Source organism: Daphnia magna, linkage group LG2, assembly GCF_020631705.1.
Source record: "Daphnia magna isolate NIES linkage group LG2, ASM2063170v1.1, whole genome shotgun sequence".
NCBI classification, from domain to species: Eukaryota; Metazoa; Arthropoda; class Branchiopoda; order Diplostraca; family Daphniidae; genus Daphnia; species Daphnia magna.
In genome coordinates this window covers 5,381,597-5,403,249 of record NC_059183.1, presented here as the reverse complement: position 1 = coordinate 5,403,249, position 21,653 = coordinate 5,381,597, and the positions used below count along the sequence as shown (strand labels likewise).

The 21,653-nt window shown below is 42.0% G+C and overlaps 1 protein-coding gene and 2 long non-coding RNA genes across 13 annotated transcripts; all 3 read left to right on the top strand.

Moving 5' to 3' along the window:
• Nucleotides 1-1,776: 1,776 nt before the first annotated feature.
• On the top strand, nt 1,777-12,350 carry LOC116915694 (glutamate receptor ionotropic, kainate 2). Of its 3 annotated transcripts, none has more exons than XM_045168710.1 (19): nt 1,777-2,142; nt 4,858-5,019; nt 6,085-6,194; nt 6,295-6,436; nt 7,581-7,756; nt 8,159-8,212; nt 8,303-8,473; nt 8,535-8,687; nt 9,097-9,300; nt 9,983-10,186; nt 10,325-10,429; nt 10,583-10,806; nt 10,873-10,906; nt 10,971-11,168; nt 11,233-11,458; nt 11,528-11,689; nt 11,771-11,871; nt 11,934-12,114; nt 12,213-12,350. In XM_045168710.1, exons 1-19 carry the CDS (start codon nt 2,010-2,012, stop codon nt 12,272-12,274), a joined length of 2,802 nt encoding a protein of 933 aa, XP_045024645.1. In that variant the 5' UTR covers nt 1,777-2,009; the 3' UTR covers nt 12,275-12,350. The 3 variants fall into 3 exon arrangements, with proteins under 3 accessions (XP_045024645.1, XP_045024646.1, XP_045024647.1); XM_045168711.1 differs by lacking the exon at nt 9,983-10,186 and adding an exon at nt 9,560-9,763; XM_045168712.1 differs by lacking the exons at nt 1,777-2,142; nt 4,858-5,019; nt 6,085-6,194; nt 6,295-6,436; nt 9,983-10,186 and adding exons at nt 6,580-6,710; nt 9,560-9,763.
• A 676-nt stretch (nt 12,351-13,026) lies between these two features.
• Nucleotides 13,027-14,775, top strand: LOC116916495. Its single transcript, XR_006642876.1, has 4 exons — nt 13,027-13,238; nt 13,306-13,525; nt 13,577-13,926; nt 13,990-14,775. It is a non-coding gene; the product is annotated as an uncharacterized LOC116916495 (long non-coding RNA).
• Nucleotides 14,776-15,394: 619 nt separating this feature from the next.
• LOC123469781 lies at nt 15,395-17,400 on the top strand. 9 transcript variants are annotated; one of them, XR_006643139.1, is made up of 7 exons: nt 15,395-15,482; nt 15,543-15,699; nt 15,776-15,947; nt 16,003-16,393; nt 16,534-16,779; nt 16,844-16,978; nt 17,051-17,400. It is a non-coding gene; the product is annotated as an uncharacterized LOC123469781 (long non-coding RNA). The 9 variants fall into 9 exon arrangements; XR_006643137.1 differs by lacking the exon at nt 15,395-15,482 and having other exon boundaries at nt 15,489-15,699; nt 16,003-16,107; nt 16,273-16,393; XR_006643140.1 differs by lacking the exon at nt 15,395-15,482 and having other exon boundaries at nt 15,489-15,699; nt 17,051-17,195; nt 17,246-17,400.
• The last annotated feature ends 4,253 nt before the right edge of the window (nt 17,401-21,653 follow it).

Genomic DNA, 21,653 nt, shown 5'->3' with positions numbered 1-21,653 from the left:
CCACTTTTTGGGGAAGAAGCTGGGAATTTGGAAGACAAAAAGTGGTTATGGAAATTTTTGGAGGCAAGAAAACAATAAGAAAATCTGGTAAAAGAGGGAGGAAAAAACCGTTTCGCGCGTTTTTATATTTTTTTTAGGGACATGCGTGTGGGTATTTTTTGAGTGTCGAACCCCTTGGAGACAACCCACGAAACGGAGACACATTAATACCATTTACTTTCTTTTGATGACGCACTAGCGAGGCGTATAACTTTGGGCACCGGAATGGGTGTGGTTTTGTGTGACATCAATGAATGCAACTGCGTGTGCCATTCTTCAAATGCAAATGAATTTTATTTCCCTATTCAATGAGCAATAACTTTTGAAGACCGATGTCGATTCAGCGTAATTTCCTTAGCCCCTTGTGTTACTGCGAAATTTCCAACTGTGTTTTCTTGGTAAATTGTTCGGCCCATCCACCAGGAATATTTAAAGCAAAAATTGCATCAAAGAGGTCGTAGTGTGAAGAATAGTCGCAGTGAGTTGTATAGAACGTTGCCTTCACTAATGATTATGGTTTGTGAATGAACTGAAGAACCCAACATCTAGAAATTACAGATTTACCTGACAATAGCATGAAACAATGATGTAGATTTTAAAAAATTAGACGTAGATTCAGAAATGTCTGGTTGAAACATTCGATCCTGATTTTTCTGAGTCGGTTTAAAACTCATAAATGACATGAAATGGATGTGCAAGACTACGTAGGAAAGGGAATAGGTCCCCAAGTCCACAGAAAATGGCGTTTCAGCCCACTTTGTCAAACTACTCGACTCATTGGCGACGACGATCGAATCAAACCGCGAGTTTCCTCGATTCTTAATAAATCAATTAACCTTAGACGAAGTCAGTCATGGAACTGATTACGCGTCGGGGCAAGACATAATTATCCTACGGCACTTTCCATTATGCTGAGGGGTGACCAACTGTCAACGGACAAATCTTTTTTTTTGGTGGGGAGGCATCTACTTGTATTGGATTTGCAAATGCCTTTGGACAAACGCCAAGAACCGACAAGGGAAACCTGAAATCATAAATTCTTCTAGGTCATTTCCATTTAACGAGGGTGAAGATGTCCACGTAGTGCGCTAATAAAGACAAGGCAAATCTAACCCATAAAAAAAAACGAAATGGATCCTTACAACGAAATGCGGTCGTCAATCCTTTGGATGTACAACAGTATATCGTCTCCCCTGGAATTAAATGTACATATAAATGCTCAATAAAAGAACTCTAGTATACTTTGGGGCTAGATATATTAAGGTAGTTTCCTTTCAGAATTTTATGACCAGCTATTCCCCAACAATTTTGGTCTGGTCTTGCTATTAGATAACCAACTCGGTCACCACAGACCCACTTTCTATTTTGCAAGGTGAATCACGCACTGTTAAACGTCCGCTTGCTTGGCCTATAGCTAAATCAATTAAAAGACAATATGTATCCGCTCTTGCGAAGGCGTGTAACTGTACCGACATCCAAAATTCCCGGTAAATTCGAAAGACGGGAGTCGGTTTTGCTATTTGGATGGCTGTGCGACGTGATGGAAAGCAGCGGTTAATGATGACAGTCATTTCGTTTCTGACGTATGGGACAAATAATGAAGATTAATGTTCACGGGAAAACATCAGCACTTTGTACGACCGACTTTGCTCATGCGCCACAAGCCCTTGACTAGTACTCAATGAGAACAGCCGGACTGTCGTGGGCTCGAACGAGTGTGGGAAATCCTCGACTTGGCCAGTTGCACGTGACTGTTGATCCGTAGCGGAGGTGGTTTCTCTTCGTCTGAGGCCCTGTATTTTCACAGGAAGTGAGACAACATAAAAAACGATAAAAAAAAAGAAAGGCAAAAGAAAACATTTTTTTTTAAATCTTTTTTAATTTCGTCCAAGGGGAAAAAGGGAGTATAATCGTGTGTTAACTTGTCGTTGATCTCTTGCTATCTTGGATGGTTCAATGTTGAGAAAAAAATGTCGGAAGAGCGCTACCATTCTCCGCTCGGCTGCCGGACAAAATCCGCAGCCATCACTGCCTTCTTCGTCAGTTATCTTCTATTCGCCACCGTCCAGCCTTCTGGTGGATTGCCTCCAGTCATCAAAATCGGCAAGTTTGGCTTTCAACGATATTGCGAACGCATCACACATTTCATATTTGCAATTAATATTTCGTTGTGTGGTATATATGCTTGGGATTCCCTAATACCGAGTAGAACTGAAATTTGTTTGAGATGACTTTCGATTTTGGTCGATTATTAATCAATTCACAGTCTATTACTGGTTGGGTACGATAAAAGAAATGCTGATTGTCTTTTTGTCACCATGTTCGACCATGCCTAACGCTGGCCAGAAACCAAATAAGTATGTTTCCGAATGCATCGGTTGACATCCTCGCCAAAGAGAGCGAAGGGTGCGCGTAATGTGATCTTTTCATCTCTTCTATGCGTATATCCAGCGAACGGAAGTTGCCCAATAGAATGATGTCCGCCTCTCATCCGAAACTATATCTTCTTTTATTTCTTTTGGTTATTTTTATTCGTGGGTTCCCTACTGCTATGTGAGTGTTTTCGTTGAATCTTTTCCCCCTGTCTGATTCATTCAATCTTCATCCGCTTGCTTCAATACGTCTCGACAGAAATCAACTGGAAGTTGGATCCTTTAGCTTCATATCAATATGTGATACATCAGAGAGAACAAGCTGCATCATAAAACGTGGACTACAAACCCAGACTAAAAATCCTGCGTCGAACGAGAGTGTTAAATCTCCATCAATAGGTTTCCAATAAGCGAACGGGGAATCAGGAAGTCAAGTAAGATGGATAGATATAGGAAGCAGCCATGAAGAAGCCATGCACAAAATCCGCCTTTGCCTATAGCGCGAGGAAATTGGATGGCGCGAGTTGCGTTTGCCCTTTCTATTTGAAGGCAATGCATCAAATACAGGCAAACTTTACACCTTTTTTCTATCAACCACTTTTCAGTTAGAAATACGTGTTTTGCACTATCATTTTTTTACTATCTGTAATTCGCGAGGAGTTAGTTAGTGCTGGGCTTAATCGTATGATAATTTGTTACGATGTCAAAGGCTTTTTGATGTGCTTTTCTCTTAACTTCATTCATCGTTTTCATTCACCGTTCTTCGCCTAGGATTTATTTCGTTACTTGTACAAAGTTTATTCTGCAGACATACTGGAACGAACATGATGTTTGTGTTACCACGGCACGGATTAAAGTTTGTTCAACTCAATCTGAACTAGCCCGTTTCACAAAAATAAGATGGGCTATACTATTGTGAATCATGATTATTCAAATGTCTTATGCTTTCCGGTGGCATTACTGGAATCAACTACTGAAAATCTGTTCTACTGCAGTAAATTTCGATAAGAATCGGATAGCATTTAGCTTCTTTTTGCGCTTTAGTATTTTCCGAAAATGTGATTAAGACACCGCCAGTAATTAAGCAATACAATGTAAATGGCGTCATTACGAGGTTGCTTTATGAGACAATCCGAAAATGTAATGCAAACTTGGCAGTATGTAGTCGACAATGCTTTGGCAAATGTATGAAAGGGCACGTCCTAACTGATGACGATCTCACGAGGACAAAACCAACACATACTGATTGCGCCGGCCTCATTAATTCATACAAGCTCTTCCTTTTTTCTCGCTTATTCTCTGTTCTCTTTTCATTCTTCCTGCTACGGCTAAACACACAAATTGTGTCCCTCTTTTTCGGGTAGCAATCACCCCAAATTCTTATCGTCATGATTGAAAGGTCAACACGTCTGTATATTCTCCACATCGCAACAACGTATCCCGTTTATGGAATTTGTTTCGTTTGCGCAATCGTTCACTACACGCCCTTCTACTCTATAATTTTCTTTTGCGCTACAATCCTCGCAGTGTTTTAGGACTGACTATATTTTCTGTCCCTCCTTAACCCGCATTACCTTTCAATCGTTTTCAATTTCCCGTTCGTTTGGCGATCGATCAACAAGCAATAAGTACAAGATTTAAGGCATTTATGCTACTGAGCAAATGCACGTAGAATCGTCCATGGATGCACGAAGAAAGCTGAATGGTACATCTAGTTGGCTTCTTTACTAAGAATGTTAATTTGGTATTATTCAGCTCCGTAATCGAATTTACTAAACGAAGACATTCGTGTTAATGTCGCCGTTTCATCTTTGCCTCCCGCTCACCGAATGTCAACACATTCATCGGTGATCTTTGATCATTTTTGTGTGGAAAATTTGTTGTTTTGTTTCCAGTTCTTTTATTCTCATCGTTGTGGATAGAAATAGCTCTGATTGCTGCTAGCGTTTTTGCTATGTCAATAACGGCTCGTTAGTTTGGGCGAGAAAATGCTGATGAAATTCAGTAACCCAATTCTTCGTGCATTTCACCAAAGTGTAACTTGAAACGGCTGGACGATCCCCCCAACCTAAAAACTACACGCAACTGTCGTGAACGAGATAACGTTACTTATTTTTCCGATAAATCTATGTGCCAATAACATGTTTACGATTTTCAGATGAAAAAAGCCTTTAGATTTTCGGGACTTGGAAACAAAAAACTAAGGAAGAAACAGAGAGAAATTCATGTCGTAAAGAATAGAGAAAGAGGCCAGCTATAATGCTGCTGTTGGAATGGAGATATCGGCCGTGTTTTACGTCTAGCCTTAATAGCTCGCAGAGATGGAAAGCCTCGGCGTGTAAACGGAGCTATTGATTTACTCGTTACATCTACTAGTCTATACACCAAGTGATTTTCTTCACGGACCTGGTTGACACTTGAATAGCAACATCTTTTGTATTTACAGGAGCCATTATGACCGAAGAGCAGCGTGGCAGCCCAACAGAGCAGCTTTTCAAATACGCCGTAGAGAGAATAAATCGTGATCCGGAGCTTTTACCGAACACGACCCTGATCTACGACATCCACTACGTCGACCGCGAAGACAGCTGGCATACATCGAAGAAAGGTACAGTGTGCATTTCAATTGAGTTTGTGTTTTTAAAAATCCTCAAACGCTGGAGAGAAAACGTGCCGCAATGAAAGCTGATAGTCAAATTCTTCTCTTTTAGTCGAGGAAAATCTCTTAAATTTTTTTTTTTTGCGGACTTTGAGCATTAATACCATACAAGATCTGAATAATCTCTTCCAACTGGTATATGATCTGGAACTTGGAACGTCAATCCTTGACGTGGGTATATTGCTTGTGTGCTATACCAGTACAGACTTTACTATTCAAATAAGATCGGATGAGTTGTCAACTAAGGGCTTCGCTGGCGTACCCAGGCTTTGTTTCTCTAATGAGATTTGACAGTATTATTTTATGGTGCTGACCTTTTAAGGCATCTCTTTTTATTAAAATCAATCAATGGCGAAGGTAAAAACGTACGTATCAGTTTGCTGGTGGAAAAGGCCGATGTGTTGTTATGCATGCCTCATGCGAGATCCTATCGTTGGCATATCGTTGTCATTTACGTGAAAATGGAGACAGCTGGGCAAACGCACACACGAGTGTGTAATACTCAATTGGAAATCATTTCGTGCATTCGATTAATTTTGTTCAAAATACAGTAAAAAGAGCTGCGTCGCTCTATCTCGATGAAATTTCCGGATCCACTTCGTTTTCACTTAGCCTGGAGGTTCCGTTTCGCATCCGTCAATAACGTAATTCGCACATTATCCGAGCAAACACTTCAGTCAGAGACTACGTTAGAGAATTTTGCGTTTGTTCGGTACCAGTTATTTATATTGCTGCGTCTTATCGACAATGAACGAAAGGATGGAGTGCTTTCCTTTCTTTGTCTATTTTTTTTCTTTCTTTCTTATCTATCTCCAACCGACCGTGTACTCCTCTTTCGATTCTTCATAGTCTCACACTCCATATATGATTTAGGTCCGCAACTAATCCAATATGCCACTTCAGCATAATTAATGACGAATCAATGAATTGGAGGGTCACAGACATTGAATTGCTCTGATTATTGACAAGAGTTCACAGCAAGTAGAACTTTAAAAAGATGTTTGCTTCTTTTAGCGTGCTTACAAGTCCAACAAGGAGCGCATGCTATCTTTGGTCCATCCGATCCTCATCTTGGAGCTCACGTCCAGTCTATCTGCGATGCGTTGGAGATTCCTCATCTCGAGGTAAAGCCTTATATTTACGACCATCTTTTTTCCTTATGTACTTCTAAGAAATGCATTTCAAGCAATTGTCTGTTGTTTTTACTTGGTGTGATTCAAAAAGGCTCGATTAGATATGGACAGCGAATACAAACCCTATTCAATCAACGTGTACCCACCGATAGATGTCATCAACAAAGCCTTTATGGACGTCATGTTCTTCCTCAATTGGACCAAAGCCGCCATTATTTATGAAGAAGATCAAGGTAAGCTATATAACTCGTCCTCTTCCATTGAATATTTTAGTGAGCCTATTCAGTATGTGGTAAAGCAATTAGATTCTAGCGCTCCCTCCTAACAAACAAGAGTAATGGTTGCGTAAACCTATGTCAGTGCTTAGGTGATTCCTTTGTTTTTCTCGTGGGTTGCTGTTTGACCTCTTTTATGACAGCTGATGTCATGACGTAAAAGAATTAGTTTGTCCTTCTTGTGTTTGACACGTAAACATACAGCACTGGGCCTTCCTCTTACATTTGTGAGGTAACTAATATATCATTGGATAGATACACGTAATATTTAGCACTAGTTATGATTTATATTTATCATGACATTTTATGCACAGTTTTCCTTCAGTTTGGCATTGATCATGATGCCATGGTAATTGACTGCAATTTCTCGCCATCCATTTGATCTTGTATCTTGTATTGAAAGCTTCATTGATTGTTTACTGTTTGGGGGGCAGTGCAACGTCTCACAGATTTTATTACAGAAAATTTTGAAGGGGAATAACGGCCAATAGTTTTCGTGAAATTGGATTGCGATATTATGCACGTACCACAACCCACGACTTATACAGACCTTAATGTCGAATGCGAAAAGTTCTGTCTTCTCAGAATTTGTTTAAACTATTATTTTCTTAATACCTGCTAATATTGTCAATAAAGAAAAAGTTTAAGACGTTGTTGTAAAGACTACAGAACGAAAACGAGAAATACTTTAGAGCTCCCCCATACTGTACCAACAAAGGGCACGCATCACCATCGATTTTGACGAACGATCGATCGGATTATGTCTCTTTAAATGCGTTATCGAACTACAAAATACGATGCTAGAAAAAAAATTGTAGACGTAGAAAATAAAAAGTAGTCAACAATCTTAGATTGATTTTACAACCATTCCTCTCGTTGATAATTGAATGCCTAACGCGTTTTTGCATAATACGTGACATTTTTTTTTTGTGTGATGAAAGGTAGGAATCGAATTATCGACCCACTCCCGAAAAGCCCATTTAGCGAAGGCCCTTTCTCGTGTATTTGACGCCCCTTTTTTTTTCTTTAAAAAATCTCAAGTGACCTAGAGGTTTTGACGTTTCACCATCTCTTTTTTGTTGCTTTTGGCACAAACCAAAAGGATTGGTGATGCTTCAAGATATGATACGCGCACCAACTGCCAAGCCAATGGAAATACTTTTACGGCAGGCGTCCCCCGACACCTATAAGGACGTGCTCAGAGAGGTGAAAGCCAAAGAATACTACAATCTTGTAATCGACACCAAACCGGAGAACATGAATTTCTTCCTCAAAGGGGTGAGTGTGTGGTACGCCATCACAGTCAAGTCTTTTTCTATGCCCGATTTCAATATAGTGGGGAGTCGGGAACAAACGAGTGGCATTCCTGACGACAGAAGCCATAACCCAAAATATTTTCAGCATTCATTCCTGGGTCCTTTTAAGGCGTAAGTTAGTCGTATCCGAGTCAATGGGGTTCGTGTGGATGTGGGCGGTAGCGCTGTTCATTCATATTATGCATTCATGTCTTGTTTGATCGATCAAAGCAATTGAGTCTAAGCAACCAATCAACTCCTTTTTGGTGCATTCAGCTAATTCAAGATACGAACAAAAAAATGGGATTTATCACATTATATAAGCGTGCTATTGATGAAATGTCTTTTGAATTTTAGTCTTAAAAAGTTATTCATACCCAAACAGGTCCTTCAGCTTCAGATGAACGATTACAAGTACCATTACTTGTTCACCACTTTCGTAAGTGTTTTTACATCAAATTTTGCCTGATCTGTGAATTCATTTTAAGACATTTGTTTAGTTTTTTTTTACTTTTTTGTTTGTTAACAGGATGTAGAAATTTTTGATTTAGAGGCCTTTAAATACAACTACGTCAACATAACGGCATTCCGAGCTGTTGACAGTGAATACTTCCGCGTTATGCAGACGCTCAAAGAGATGGAAAAGGTTCAAATGCCTGGCTACAATCAAACAGTAATCAACCGAACTCGCATCCTCCAGGTATAACGCATTAACACGCTCGTTCACGTCGCTTTGGAAAATAATGTACATCATCCTACAGGTCGAGCCGGCCTTGTTTTACGACTCGGTCCATGTTTTCGCCCATGGGCTACAGGCGCTGGACCGCAGTTCTTCACTTCGATTGGCTAACATGTCGTGCGAAGATGAAGTTCCATGGAGTGACGGATCGTCGCTCTTCAATTACATCAACGCCGTAAGTTTGTCTTGTTTAAGTGCATTAAATATTACGCATTCCTCAAAAGAGTGAATGGAACTTCATTTTAAAAGACGACACACAAGCGGCACACCAAACTTTCTGGATTTGGTAATACGACCAACAACTGTGGGAAAAAGTTGATGGGCTTTTTATTATCATACATGTCCACCCCACGTAAGTTTGTGGTCTGAACCATGCCCGAAACTACTGAAGATTGTGCTAGCTTAGACTATAAGGGAACGTGATGTGAATCAGCAGGACGTAGAACCCATGTCTGGAAAGTTGTATGAGGATCAGTCATTTGTACAGTTTTGGCCGTGTTAAGGGGGGATGATATCAAATGATATTTTGTTATGTATTACAAGGCTTTATCATTGCATGAATAAAAATGCTTCTGATTGTATAGGTTGAATATAGAGGATTGACCGGTCCGGTGCAGTTCCGTGAGGGCCGTCGTACCAACTTTAAGTTTGATCTACTGAAACTGAAATCGCACGCTCTCCTCAAAGTTGGCGAATGGACACCGCGAACTGGTGTGAATCTTACTGACCCAGTTGCATTCTTCGACGCTGGCACGATGAACGTCACGCTGGTGGTTACCACCAACTTGGTCAGTGGAACTAATAATCGTATTTAGCCCAACTATTCTATGGTTTTTTACTCATTTTTTTTCTTCTTTGAAATTACCATTCGATGTGCAACATTTCCGCTTCACCAATCACCTGACTAATTATGTTGCCAAGATTCTTATTGACGTCCAATTATGTGTTGTTGTTTTTTTTTTCTCTCTCTCTCGATGTTGGCATGATTCCTAATGGCATGAAACAACTCCCCACAAAATTGATGTTTCGTTCACGGGACGTGCACAGGAGCGGCCGTACGTCATGCTGAACCACGGTAAGAACTACACGGGCAATAACCGGTTCTATGGCTTCTCCATGGAATTGTTAGAAGAGATCGCTCGTCTCTCCAAGTTCAGCTACATTGTTGACATCAATCCGGACGGAGCTTACGGCGTCAAGAATCCAGTCACTGGCGAATGGAATGGAGTCGTTAAACAACTCATGTCACACGTTAGTCTCGACTCACCGGTTTTTTGAATGAATTTTTCGTTGTTACACTTTTTTATTGTTGTTGCTGTAGTAATGAAAGCTCGAGGGCCATGGCAACAACAAAAGAGAAGGTAATGGTTTCATTTTATTTTCTTCCTTGTATTTGGTTTTATGCTCCACATGTGCCGCCCGCCTATAGCGCAGTTTTGCAGTCGTTGACTTAGACGCGTTCATTTGTAGGAAGTGCCGTACGTATTGCTTGCAGATGGCTACAATTTGACTGACAATGAACGCTATGAAGGCTTCTGCGTTGAACTGATCAAGGAAATCTCTCGCTTGGTCGGATTCAACTATACCATACGGCTAGCACCTGAAGCAAAGTATGGCATCTCTGATCCCAAGACTGGAGAATGGAACGGTATTGTGCGCGAACTGATGGATCGGGTACAGTTTTTCTGTTTCATATAGTGATTTAAAAAAAAAGAAATTCTTTATACGAATGACAAATATTCCTGTTTTTACAATTTAAAAAATGCATATAATCACCTTGCGGTTATGTTATTTCTCTTCCCCGGAGTGCAGAAAGCGGACTTGGCGATTGGCAGCATGACGATCAATTACGCCCGAGAAAGCGTCATCGATTTCACGAAACCTTTCATGAATCTTGGCCTCAGCATTATGTTCAAGGTTCGCAACGTCATTGTATCCATTCACTTAAAAATCGCTGATGATTGATGACAATTGATTGGCGTGGCTTTTAGCAGTGAAATAAAAAATCTTGAATCTCGTACTATCACGAGGATCTCAAGAGTCTGATTGATTTTTTTTTTTTCCTATTAGGTTCCATCAAAACCGCCAGCTCGTATTTTCTCGTTCATGAAGCCGCTGACGTTAGACATTTGGCTTTACGTTTTACTTGCCTACGCGCTGGTTTCGATTACAATGTTCCTGGTCAGTCGATTCTCCCCCTACGAATGGCATAATCCATATCCGTGCGTTGCCGATCCGACAGTCATCCGCAACCAATTTAGCCTGGGCAACAGCTTCTGGTTTACTGTGGGCACGTAAGTACTAAGGATTTCTCATTCAATACGTTTTCGAGCAGCTAAGTATTTTCTTACAAATTTTAGATTGATGCAACAAGGCTCCGACCTCAATCCTAAAGTATGACACTCCCCTGAGTTATGATTTGCTTATGTTTTAATTTGGCGAATTTTCTTGCATGCAGGCCGCTTCTACTAGGATTGTCGGCAGCATCTGGTGGTTTTTCACGCTGATTATAATCTCTTCGTACACGGCTAATTTGGCAGCATTCCTGACCGTTGAGCGGATGGCTTCGCCTATCGAGTCAGCGCAAGATTTAGCCGAGCAAAGAGAAATCTCTTACGGTATATTGGAAAGCGGGTCCACCATGACATTTTTTCGAGTAAACTCTACATCATTTCTCAAAAATTTTTGAATTCTTATAAAGCTATTTTACATTCAATTAGGACTCGAAAATTGAAACCTACCAGAAGATGTGGCGATTTATGGAGAACAAGAAACCGTCCGTATTTGTTTCGACTTACGAAGAAGGTATCCGTAGAGTCCTCGAAGGCAACTACGCATTTCTGATGGAGTCGACGACACTCGATTACTTTGTACATCGAAATTGTAACCTTACTCAGATAGGAGGCCTGCTCGATTCTAAATACTACGGCATTGCGACGCCCATCGGTATGATAAATTGATCACGATTTCCTGCGCTATTACCTCATGCGCGTGTTGCTATTGTCGTTGTACAAGGATCCCCATGGAGAGACAGGATTTCCTTGGCTATTCTCGAACTCCAAGAGAAGGGTGTGATATATCAATTGTACAGCAAATGGTGGAAGAATAAAGAAGAAGTCTGCAACAAATTCCCGCAAGGCAAAGAAACCAAAACGACTTTGGGCGTCGACAGCATTGGTACAATCTAAAGAATCTTTAGTTGTTACCAAACAATTGCTGAATTTAAGTTTTTTATTTAATTAATTTTGTGTCGTACAGGTGGTGTTTTTGTTGTCCTTTTGTGTGGACTAGCCGTAGCCGTCCTTATCGCCATCATCGAATTTTGTTGGAATTCGAAAAAAAGTGCAGCTTACGAGAACGTAAGATTCACTTAAACTTTGTCAAACAAATGTTGGTTTGATTTGTCATTTCTCAAAAACAGCAATCTCTGTGCTCTGAGATGGCAGAAGAATTTTGTTTTGCCGTCCGCTGTCGTGGATCCGTCCAGCGTCCAGCTTTCAAGCGAAAATGCTCACAGTGCGTAACCCACTGTTCTTACTTGCGAGAAATGGACTTGGCATCGCATCATGTACCCGTGCCCTCAAACGGACTTTTAGTCGAAAGTACGTACTTTCTTTCCAAATAATTTAGACTGGACGAAAATATAAAAGAAGCCAAAATTTATTTGTTAATTTTTTTTTTTTATTCTCTTCTTTGGCAGATTTCAGAGAAGATTTCAATTCCAGCTATCAAAACGAAGAACCTAATAATACGGTTGTGTGAGGAAAATCTCATTGTCGATACCTTAAAAATGATCTCTATCACTTGGTTTGAATAAACTCTTAACTGTTTTCCCTTATGGTGTGGAGTGTACCCTTTTGATTGATCAAACATCGAGCTAAATATTGACAAGAACGATTGAATTAGACATGGTGAAATGAACAGTTCTACTGACAACAGTTTCTGTCATTATAGTTTTTTTTTCTGTTCATGATGGACGACTTTTCATGTAAGAATAGAAGACAGTAGAGGGCAATCCGCATTTTCGTTCAAGCCTTTAGGGTTTCCAGCATCATATTACATTACGAAAAGTTTGACAAAAGAAGCATGCCAAGTGATTGAATGTGACAAAAGCCTCTTATCTATCCTGGCTTTGACAGTCTAAGTGGTCTTTTACTTTTGTTACTCTAATAGAGACATTTTTTATCGATTACTTGGGATTCTATGGAAGCCAGGTACGGCAATTATTTAGTGTCATTTTTCGTCCTCTCACCCGCATGCTATCAGTAACTGTATTCTGTAAACTCAGCTATATAATCAATCCCCCAGCTATTGCTATTTGCTATTTTCCAAAGCTTTTTTTTAAATCAAAAGCTATTTGCTAAAGCTATATGCTAAAGCTATCGAATATTTTCTTGCGCCATTTCCCTGCGCTATTCCGTCAAGCGGTAGAAGCGGGTTTTCCCTGTTACCAAAAGCATGGTGTAAAAGGGAGGTGTACCAACTCTTCAGTTAAGAAGGGTATCTCTTGTGAAGCCTCTTTGTGGTACCAGTAGGCATTGTTTGGTTCTCTATAGTAAACGCCATCTCTTGAGCTTGTGAGAAAATGTTACCTTCGGATCAGTCGTCAACGGTTTTCCATTAGTCGTACTGAAAGTTTGAACACATTAATGGCGTCGTTTGGTTGACGCCTTGATAGCGTCTTTCCAAAAATGGTGAATAAATTGTGCTTCAAAAAATTGCTCAGGTTGTAAATGTGCTTAAAGTATACTTAAGCAAATGGAGACTAATACTTTCCTTTTTATGTTTCTCAGTTTGCCGGGCACACTGTTTACCACATGTTCTATCAGAGAGTATTTGAGCATCAAAGGTTGCTTGGTTTGAAATTGGTTCCCAAGTTAAAACTTGCTCACATTTGGCCATCAACCTGGCAGAGAATGACGGTAAGCTTGGCCACACAGCTGTACTCCAAACATATGGCCATGGCTTTAAAATTTTTAAGAGAAGACAAAAAAACAGCGCATTTATTCAATGGTACCTTATTAAATCTTCCAAATTTCTAAATCTAACTCATTATTTTATTAGGATCGGAAGCTACAGAAAAGCTTACAAAGCTTATTAATGACACATTTGACATTATGAATGGACGACACAAGGGTGAGTCAATTAATGGGAACAACTGGAATAATTTAGTCGAAATGGAGGGAAAGGTAACAAAGGGGAAAAAATCTGTACTCGAAGACATGCTAAAAATAATAGAGTTAACTGAGGAGTGCCATCGCAATCCTGGAAAACGTCCAGGATACGACTCTAGATGGCTGGCGCTTGTCTATCCGTAGCACCATTGACTTGACAGAAGAGTTATTGAATCCAAAAACCCTTTAGAGAAATACGATTTCGTACTGACAGCAAAATGGAACCAAGACGCCTTAGAGGTATATATTTGTAAAAAAAAAAATGAAATAATCGTTTAATAAACTATCCTTTTTTGCCTATAGATGACTTTTGGGCGCATACGTTCAGTCGATACACATCCAACGGCTACAAGTTTTCTACATATTATCAGGATGATGTCATTGTACACACCCGCGAAGATACTATTGCGGAACGCAAATGTAGAAAATGATGACCATATTAGGGTGCTCGTCGATTTTAAGGAGTGTCTCATTAAAAAATTCCGCGACAATGCTAAGGCTGCTGCTGATTTAAGGGTAGCAATGAAAGATGATTTAATGGAAGAGCTGGGAAAGCGTTACGTGAACGAGTTGCCCTTGTCCAAAGAAGATAGAATCGGTAACTTTCTCATATACGATGTAGCAGGTTACATGGTGAAAACGAGAGAAAACCTTTTCGAGTGTGAGGCATGCAGACAGACCGTAATTACCAAAGAAGCAGATCTACCAAGTGATTTTGACGCAGATGCATACACGAGAGCTCGAACCAAAGGTGGACTGGTGTTTGTCACCCTGTCAATGTACCAAACTTTGTGCGCAATTGAAAAAGTTGTCTCAAACCACTTTAAGTCACTTAATCATATTTATATCACTGATACATTCCAAGAGTGTATAGCAAAAGTTAAATTAACCAATGTACTGCACCTTTTTTGTGATACTCATCGCCATTGTAATATGGGAACTTTAATAATGGAGTATGTAAAAGTGAGATATTATTTTGAATCTAAACGTTTGAAAATGTTTATTGTCCAAAGAACAAACAACAGTCCAGGCGAGTTTCAAACTGGCCAAAAATGCCCATACAAGAAATTTAATACAAAGTAATACTTATACTATCTTTTAATTTCTTTTTAAATATTGAGTGTGATCATACAGTACTTGAAATATTTTTTTTTCCAAACAAGAAAGATAATAACATTAATTTTGAAATGCCATCTTATTGCCATGGGCCGTAGCGAATGCCGATAGGGATGGATCCACTGTTTTGGACTTAGAATATTTTTCAAGTGGGTTTTTCATTTAGTTCAAGATCGGCCACCAGGCGTCTCTGACGATAGATTACCTTGTACCACGAAGAGGCTTCAGCTGAGATACCCTTCTTAACTGAAGAGTTGGTACACCTCCCTTTTACACCATGCCAAAAGTGATGACACACCAAGAAACAGGGAAAACGTAATGCTGGAGTCCTTTTTATGCCGATTTCTGCAATTCCTAGGCAACGCCGCAAACGGCGCAATTTTTCAAAATAGGGTGAATTTAAAACATAAATAAAAAATTCCCAAATAACACCGTCATTTTGATTTTGGTACCAAGAAATCAGGAATGAAAAGAAGCCCTAGTAGATTTACTTTTCTAGCACACGAACTGATAATAAAAATTTCTAAAAATAAAAAAAGGTGTTTTGCCCTATCTCCCCTGTAGACAACCGGCCTCCTAGACTAGCGAACCTAGCGGGGAATCCTGGAACCACTTGGTAAACACCCGCCGTTTTCCCCTACAGAGAGTGATACGGCGATCGTGTACCTTGCTATTATATCGTGATTGGACATTCTGTTGTTATCTAAGTTCAAATCTAATGTTGTGAAACATTTTTTTAGGACATGAAGAGTATTGTGCATCCTTGTATTACATGAGCTAGATCAGATTCCAGAATAAGAAGTGGAGTCTTTACACAGTAATATGTCCCTGCTTCTTGGAACAAGGAACATAGGATGTCTTCTGTCTTGATGCCAACCAAGTGTCATTGGAAAGATTGTAAAAAGATTTTTAAGATATTTGACGAATTTGTAATTATATTAGTAAAGTGACTTTTTTGGTATTCTTAAATAAGCAGGAAAAACCTAAAGGTGGAGGAAGATACATTTGTTTCTCGTTTCTAGTTTGGTACATTGGTAAAAGGAAACGACATATGACCTATTACTTCAGATCAATTATTTTCACAAGTGGAGATTGATTCCGCAATCTTCCACTTCTCAGGCAGACTCCCATCCAGAAAGCCAGGGGTGATAGATGATAGGAAAAATCAATTAATTAAAAAATTTATATTTTAGTTTATAGATTGCAGAGTCAGAGAACAATGTGTGGAATCTGATATTCAAGCCCTTGAAACCCCAGCTGCCCTTCTGCTTCAACAAGGATATAAAGCAATTCTAATTTCAGGAGGTAAACATTGAAACCAAAAACAAATCGGGAATTTTTTTGTTGGATTTTTTGTTTAATGTTATTGTTAAACCTAACGTGTGAAAACATGGAAGTGTTTACATATGTTTAGGGTCAAGTTTCTGAAATGGTTGAGTCAAATATAAATTTTACATTACTTTTGAACAGGTCCCAGTGGGGCATCCCAGTTTACGCAGCGGATGCCCCACTATACTTCCCAGCAATCTTTACTGGCCGTCTTCCAGTGCCGGGAATTTGTTATGCATGCAATTAATCAACAATGCATTAGGTAACCAATTCTGTTTTATAAAATTTGTATTATTCGAGTTATTTCACAGCAGCATTTAACATGTCAGAAATAACAATTATGTCATAAAATAAGTAATGCTTATTGTATTTTTGTTTGTTTGTTTGTTTTGTTCTGTTAAGGTGGAACGGTGGAGAGAAAAGATGTTAGCGAAGATGGGTAATTCAAGAACCAAGTAGAAACGGAGTGCCCATTGTTTAAAGGCTTAGAGACTCTGCAAATGGTATTGCTGATCCATGATGACAGCGTAGACAAGATTGCAGAAGGGTTGCGTTGCGTCGCAAAATGTTCGCGTCATATTATTTCCGCTATTGCTGATACTGAACGCCGTCTTTACGGAGTCAAGTTCCATGATTTGATTGAAAACGGTATGTTGGTTTCCTTTCCATTGATTGGGAAACAATGATCTTAATGGCTGGTGTAAGATTACAGGACGAAAAATGTTGCATAACTTCTTGTTCGACATCTGTGGATTGCAAGAAGGTTTCACATCGATCTTCAAAGGTAAATCAGAAGAGGGTATTCTTTTCCTTGACAAGAATTGTGGAATCTGATGGAAATCAAATAGTCAGTATAAACGTTATGTAATCTTGATCTTAGGATTTCTGAGATAGGAGAATGATTTTTTTTTTTTTATAGTCGAAGATGGATGAGGTGAAGGAAATACCGGTTGCTTCTGTGTCTTAAAATTCTGCTCCCATTTGTGCTTCTGGTTGCTATAACATTGAACGTTTTTGCTCTGCCCAGTTGCCGTGAAATGCCCAAAGTTTCATCGTGGATGAACGTAATCTCTAAACTTAAGAAAGTAGTATTTTTTTTATTGTGTCTCTTCAGATTTCGTTCTAGTTTGCATATTGTCACGGTTATTTGAGGCCCCATGGACTAGTTGTCACGTCCGGCGCTTCTGTATCGGCTATTGACCGCAACTCTACCCGAGATGTCCGGCAGTCTTGTCAGCAGATATTTCTCCCGGTAGCTGCTGTCTACGTTAGTGCATAAATACTTGTGTGTGTCCCTTGCTGTCGCCCCAGTCTAGTTGTAACTGTTTGTTAGTACTGTGTGTGTGTGCGTATCGACAGTGAATACAATCTTAATCGCTACTTGAGTCTCAGCGTTATTCCTCCGTGCTACATGGTGGAGATGCAGAACTTGTGGTAAGTCTTTGCGCTGTTTCATTCTATTGTGCTCTAGTTGTGCGGAGGCGGGAGCTGTTAGGGGCTTCCGAGAGTCGTCGACCCAACCGGCCTACGTGCCTTAAACTGTTGGGGTACGAAGCCACAGCACCGGCCGTGTGACGGGCGATTAGGGTGCGATAGCGCGGGGACGGCCATAAGAATTTCTGGGGAGGTAGGTGTGACCTAGTGGTGATTAAGGGGGCGTAGAGGCGGACAGTGGTGCGCTGCAAGGCGGTAGATCACCGCCGGTAACGATTGAAAAAAATCGGGAGTTTGGACGACGAGGGGTTCGTCGGGAAGCGGCAGGTTGTCGTGGGCGACGATCTAGGGATCGTGGGTAGACGGTGTGTCATCCGTCAGGTAACGACGGTCGATCGTTGGCGGGGGAGTAGGAGTTTCGTGCAGAAGGCGGTAGATGAGTGGGGGTGCTGGAAGAGGCAGGGGAAGACAGCGCCCTCGAGACGAATTTGGGCGATTTATGCCAAGGAGTGATCAGGCAATCGTAGGCAGTGCCAGCGGAACCCTCAGTCGTTTGGACGACGTTGTAGGGGAGCCGGGAGGATTATCCGAGAGAGAAGACCCATCAGGGGTTATAGCAAGGGAAAGTAATTTGGGACAACACCAGGCTAGTATTAGCGAGGAAGAAACTGTAGCGTGGGCTGACGGCGAGGACAGCTCCAATTCGGAAAGCAGTGAAGGTGGGTTAGAGTGGGATTTTGAGGCTTTTCGGCGCAGATCCTCGGTGCTAAGCGCTCGATTGCTACGCAGCAGGGCCGCCAGAAATTCTGTTGTAGCTGGGGTAGTCGCACCCCTTAATCCCGTAGGGATGGCGGCCCAGATTAAATTCCAGACTCCCCCCACATTCACCGGGCGGGATGGGGAAGACGTAGTAAGTTGGATCCATCGCTACGAGAAGGTGGGTAGATACAACCGGTGGGGAGAAAACGAGCTCAGGGACCACATCGAGCTGTCGTTAGAAGGGGCTGCGGGTAAATGGTATGCATGCATGGAGGCATCAGGCAACCTTCCCGCTGCGTGGTCAGACGCACAAGGGCCCCCGGTGGTGGCAGGAGTAAAATCAGCGCTGTTGACACAGTTTACGCCCGTAAACTATGCGCAACATAACGAGGTTAAACTGCGCGGGAGGAAGCAGGGAATTGAAGAATCGACCCTAGAATACTACTACGATGTGCTCGATCTATGCCGTAGGGTAGATCCGCATATGGCTGAGGCCACGAAGCTAGCACATCTCTGGCAGGGTTTGCGTCCTAGTGTCCTAGAAAAACTATGGAGTTTAAAGCCCACCAACTGCAATGAGTTTCTCCAAGAAGTAAAACGCTTCCAGGAGATGACCGATCGAGGGAAGCAAGACGATTGGGCGATGGGAGTGATGGGAAGGGAGGAAAGAACCCAGCGTAGCCCAGCGGGGCAGCAAGATGCGTCCGTAGCTACGAGGTTGGAGAAAATCGAAAAGATGTTCGAAGACTTAATGCAGAAAAGAGATAATTTGAACCAAGGGAGAAATATTAATAGAGGGAGAGATCCAAAGGCCACGCCTAATTGGACACCCGATGGTAAGCCCATTTGTTTCAGGTGCAGGCAGCCGGGGCACCTAAAACAAAATTGCCAGATTCCCATGGAAAATCGGCAAGGAAACGGGAATGGGGGGAACCATCGTGCTACGGGAGATACTCAAAAGACTAACCCAACGTTCCTCGGCCTCCTAAGGGAAGAGAGCGGATTAAGTTTTCCGTTACTTCGCATTGACGTAACGAAACTTGTCGTCCAGGATGTTATGTGTAATGGGAGAAAGATACCCGCTGTCATTGACACGGGGGCAGCCGTATCCGTTTGTTCACCCGGGGTAGCCACGTTATTACGCCTTGAGATAAAACCCTGGCTAGCGAACAGGCTCGTGTCAATTAACGGCCAGGAAATACGTCCCGGAGGAGCGGTAGAGTTGGAAATATCGGATGGTGAGTCAAAAGTAGTCGGCAGAGTTCTGGTGTTAGAAATGGGGGGAATTGACCTCTTGCTCGGTAAAGACTTCCTGGAGAGATTTGGAACGAGAATGAAAATAGGGGCTCTGCCTGAATTCATCATTGGGGACATTCCAATGGGGATGATGGCAGAAAAAGAGATTGAAACACCCGAGTTGGTGTCCCGAGTGGGGCGCATGATACCCGCACGTTCATCGGTGGTGGTCGAAATAGAGTTGACAGCAGGAATCCCGGGGAATAACGGGGCAATGATTGAGCCCTCGACTAGCGTACTGGAGCGGAAGGGCGTCTCAACGGGGCGATTGTTAGTAGCGGATTGCGAGACGTTCAACCAAGTGCTGGTAACCAATTTCTCAGATCGCAATCAGTGGGTACCGAGAAACATGGTCCTGGGGACGCTAGAAGAGATCACCTTAGCTGAAGAGGGTACAGATAGCGAGAAGGAGGTGGTGGCGTTGGCCGCCCTGGGAGCACCCAAATGGTCACGAGAAGTGTTCGGAAAGTATGTCTCGAAGGAAATTGGGGTGGATAGTCACGACAAGATTGTTGGGGTACTTCAAGATTTTGAGGACTGTTTCGCCGGGGAAAATGACAGACTCGGGGTGTGCAACGTAGCGGAGCATGCGATCGAGACAGGGGACTGTCGTCCCATCCGACAAAGCCCTTACTCGAGCGCATGGAAAGAACGGGAGCTAATGCAGACGCTTGTTCAAGAGATGGAAGACGCTGGAGTAATAGAGAAGTGCAATGGACCCTGGAGTTCACCAGTGGTACTTGTGCGGAAGAAGGACGGGGCCTGGCGGTTTTGTGTGGATTACAGAATGTTAAACGCGGTGACACTGAAAGATGTGTACCCCTTGCCCAGAATTGAAGAAACCCTAGCCAGATTGGAGGGTTCGGCTTTTTTTTCAATCATGGATCTGCAATCGGGTTATTGGCAGGTCCCCATAAAGGAGAGTGATCGCCCTAAGTCAGCTTTTATAACGGCGGATGGCCTTTATCAGTTTAAGGTGATGGCTTTTGGGTTGTGTGCGGCGCCTGGTACGTTCCAGAGAATGATGGACCTGGTTCTCAGTGGGTTGAGATGGTCCGCGTGTCTAGTGTATTTGGACGACATTATTGTTTATTCCCAAACGGTGGAAGAACATGTGAAGAGACTCCGAAGTGTATTTGAGTGTCTTAAGTTCGCGAATCTAAAGGTGAAGCTCAAGAAATGCTTATTTGCACAAACCAGACTGCAAGCTCTAGGTCACGTCGTGGATAAGGATGGAATCGCCCCGGATCCTGAGAAGATTTGTGCGGTTCGAGAATTCCCTAGACCGCCGGCTAACGCGACTAATGCCCAGAAAATTAAACATGTGAGGAGCTTTATCGGGCTATGTTCGTATTACCGGCGATTTATCAGCAACTTTGCAAAAATTGCAAAGCCGTTACACGACCTCACGAAACAGGGAAAATCCTTTTGTTGGGGAGCAGAACAAGAAGGAAGCTTTAATGCTCTGAAGGAGCGTTTGATTGAGGCGACACAATTAGCATATCCCGATTATGGGAAGCCGTTTGACATTCATCCCGATGCCTGTGAATACGGTATAGGCGCGGCGCTAGTACAGAAAACGGGAGATGGAGAGAGACCGGTAGCCTTCGCAAGTCGTTTGCTATCAGCTACTGAACGTAACTACTCAATAACCGAGAAGGAGTGCCTTGCGCTTGTCTGGGCAATGAAAAAATTTCACTGCTACATTTGGGGGATGACGGTGAGAGTTGTGACGGACCACCATGCTCTGTGCTGGTTAACTACGAAGAAGGATCTGGCTGGAAGACTAGCCCGTTGGGCACTGCTGGTACAGGGTTATGAACCCCAGGTGTTGTACAAAAGTGGGAAATTACACGAGGATGCAGACGCGTTGTCGCGGTACCCAGTAGGCCCCGCAGAAGAAGAAGAAGAGAGCGAGTCCCTGCTACCTGTGCTGCTAGTCACGCTCAACGGGGACTTGGAGGGAATTCGCGTGGGACAAGAATCTGTCCCACAATGGAAAAAAGCATTAATGGTACTAGAACAACGGCCTG

Coding starts and splice junctions, on each gene's coding strand:
- LOC116915694 (XM_045168710.1), top strand. CDS start 2,010: ATGTCGGAAGAGCGCTACCATTCTCCGCTCGGCTGCCGGACAAAATCC. Junction 7,757..8,158: donor TGAATTTCTTCCTCAAAGGG/GTGAGTGTGTGG, acceptor ATACCCAAACAG/GTCCTTCAGCTTCAGATGAA. Junction 9,301..9,982: donor TGGTGGTTACCACCAACTTG/GTCAGTGGAACT, acceptor GTTCATTTGTAG/GAAGTGCCGTACGTATTGCT.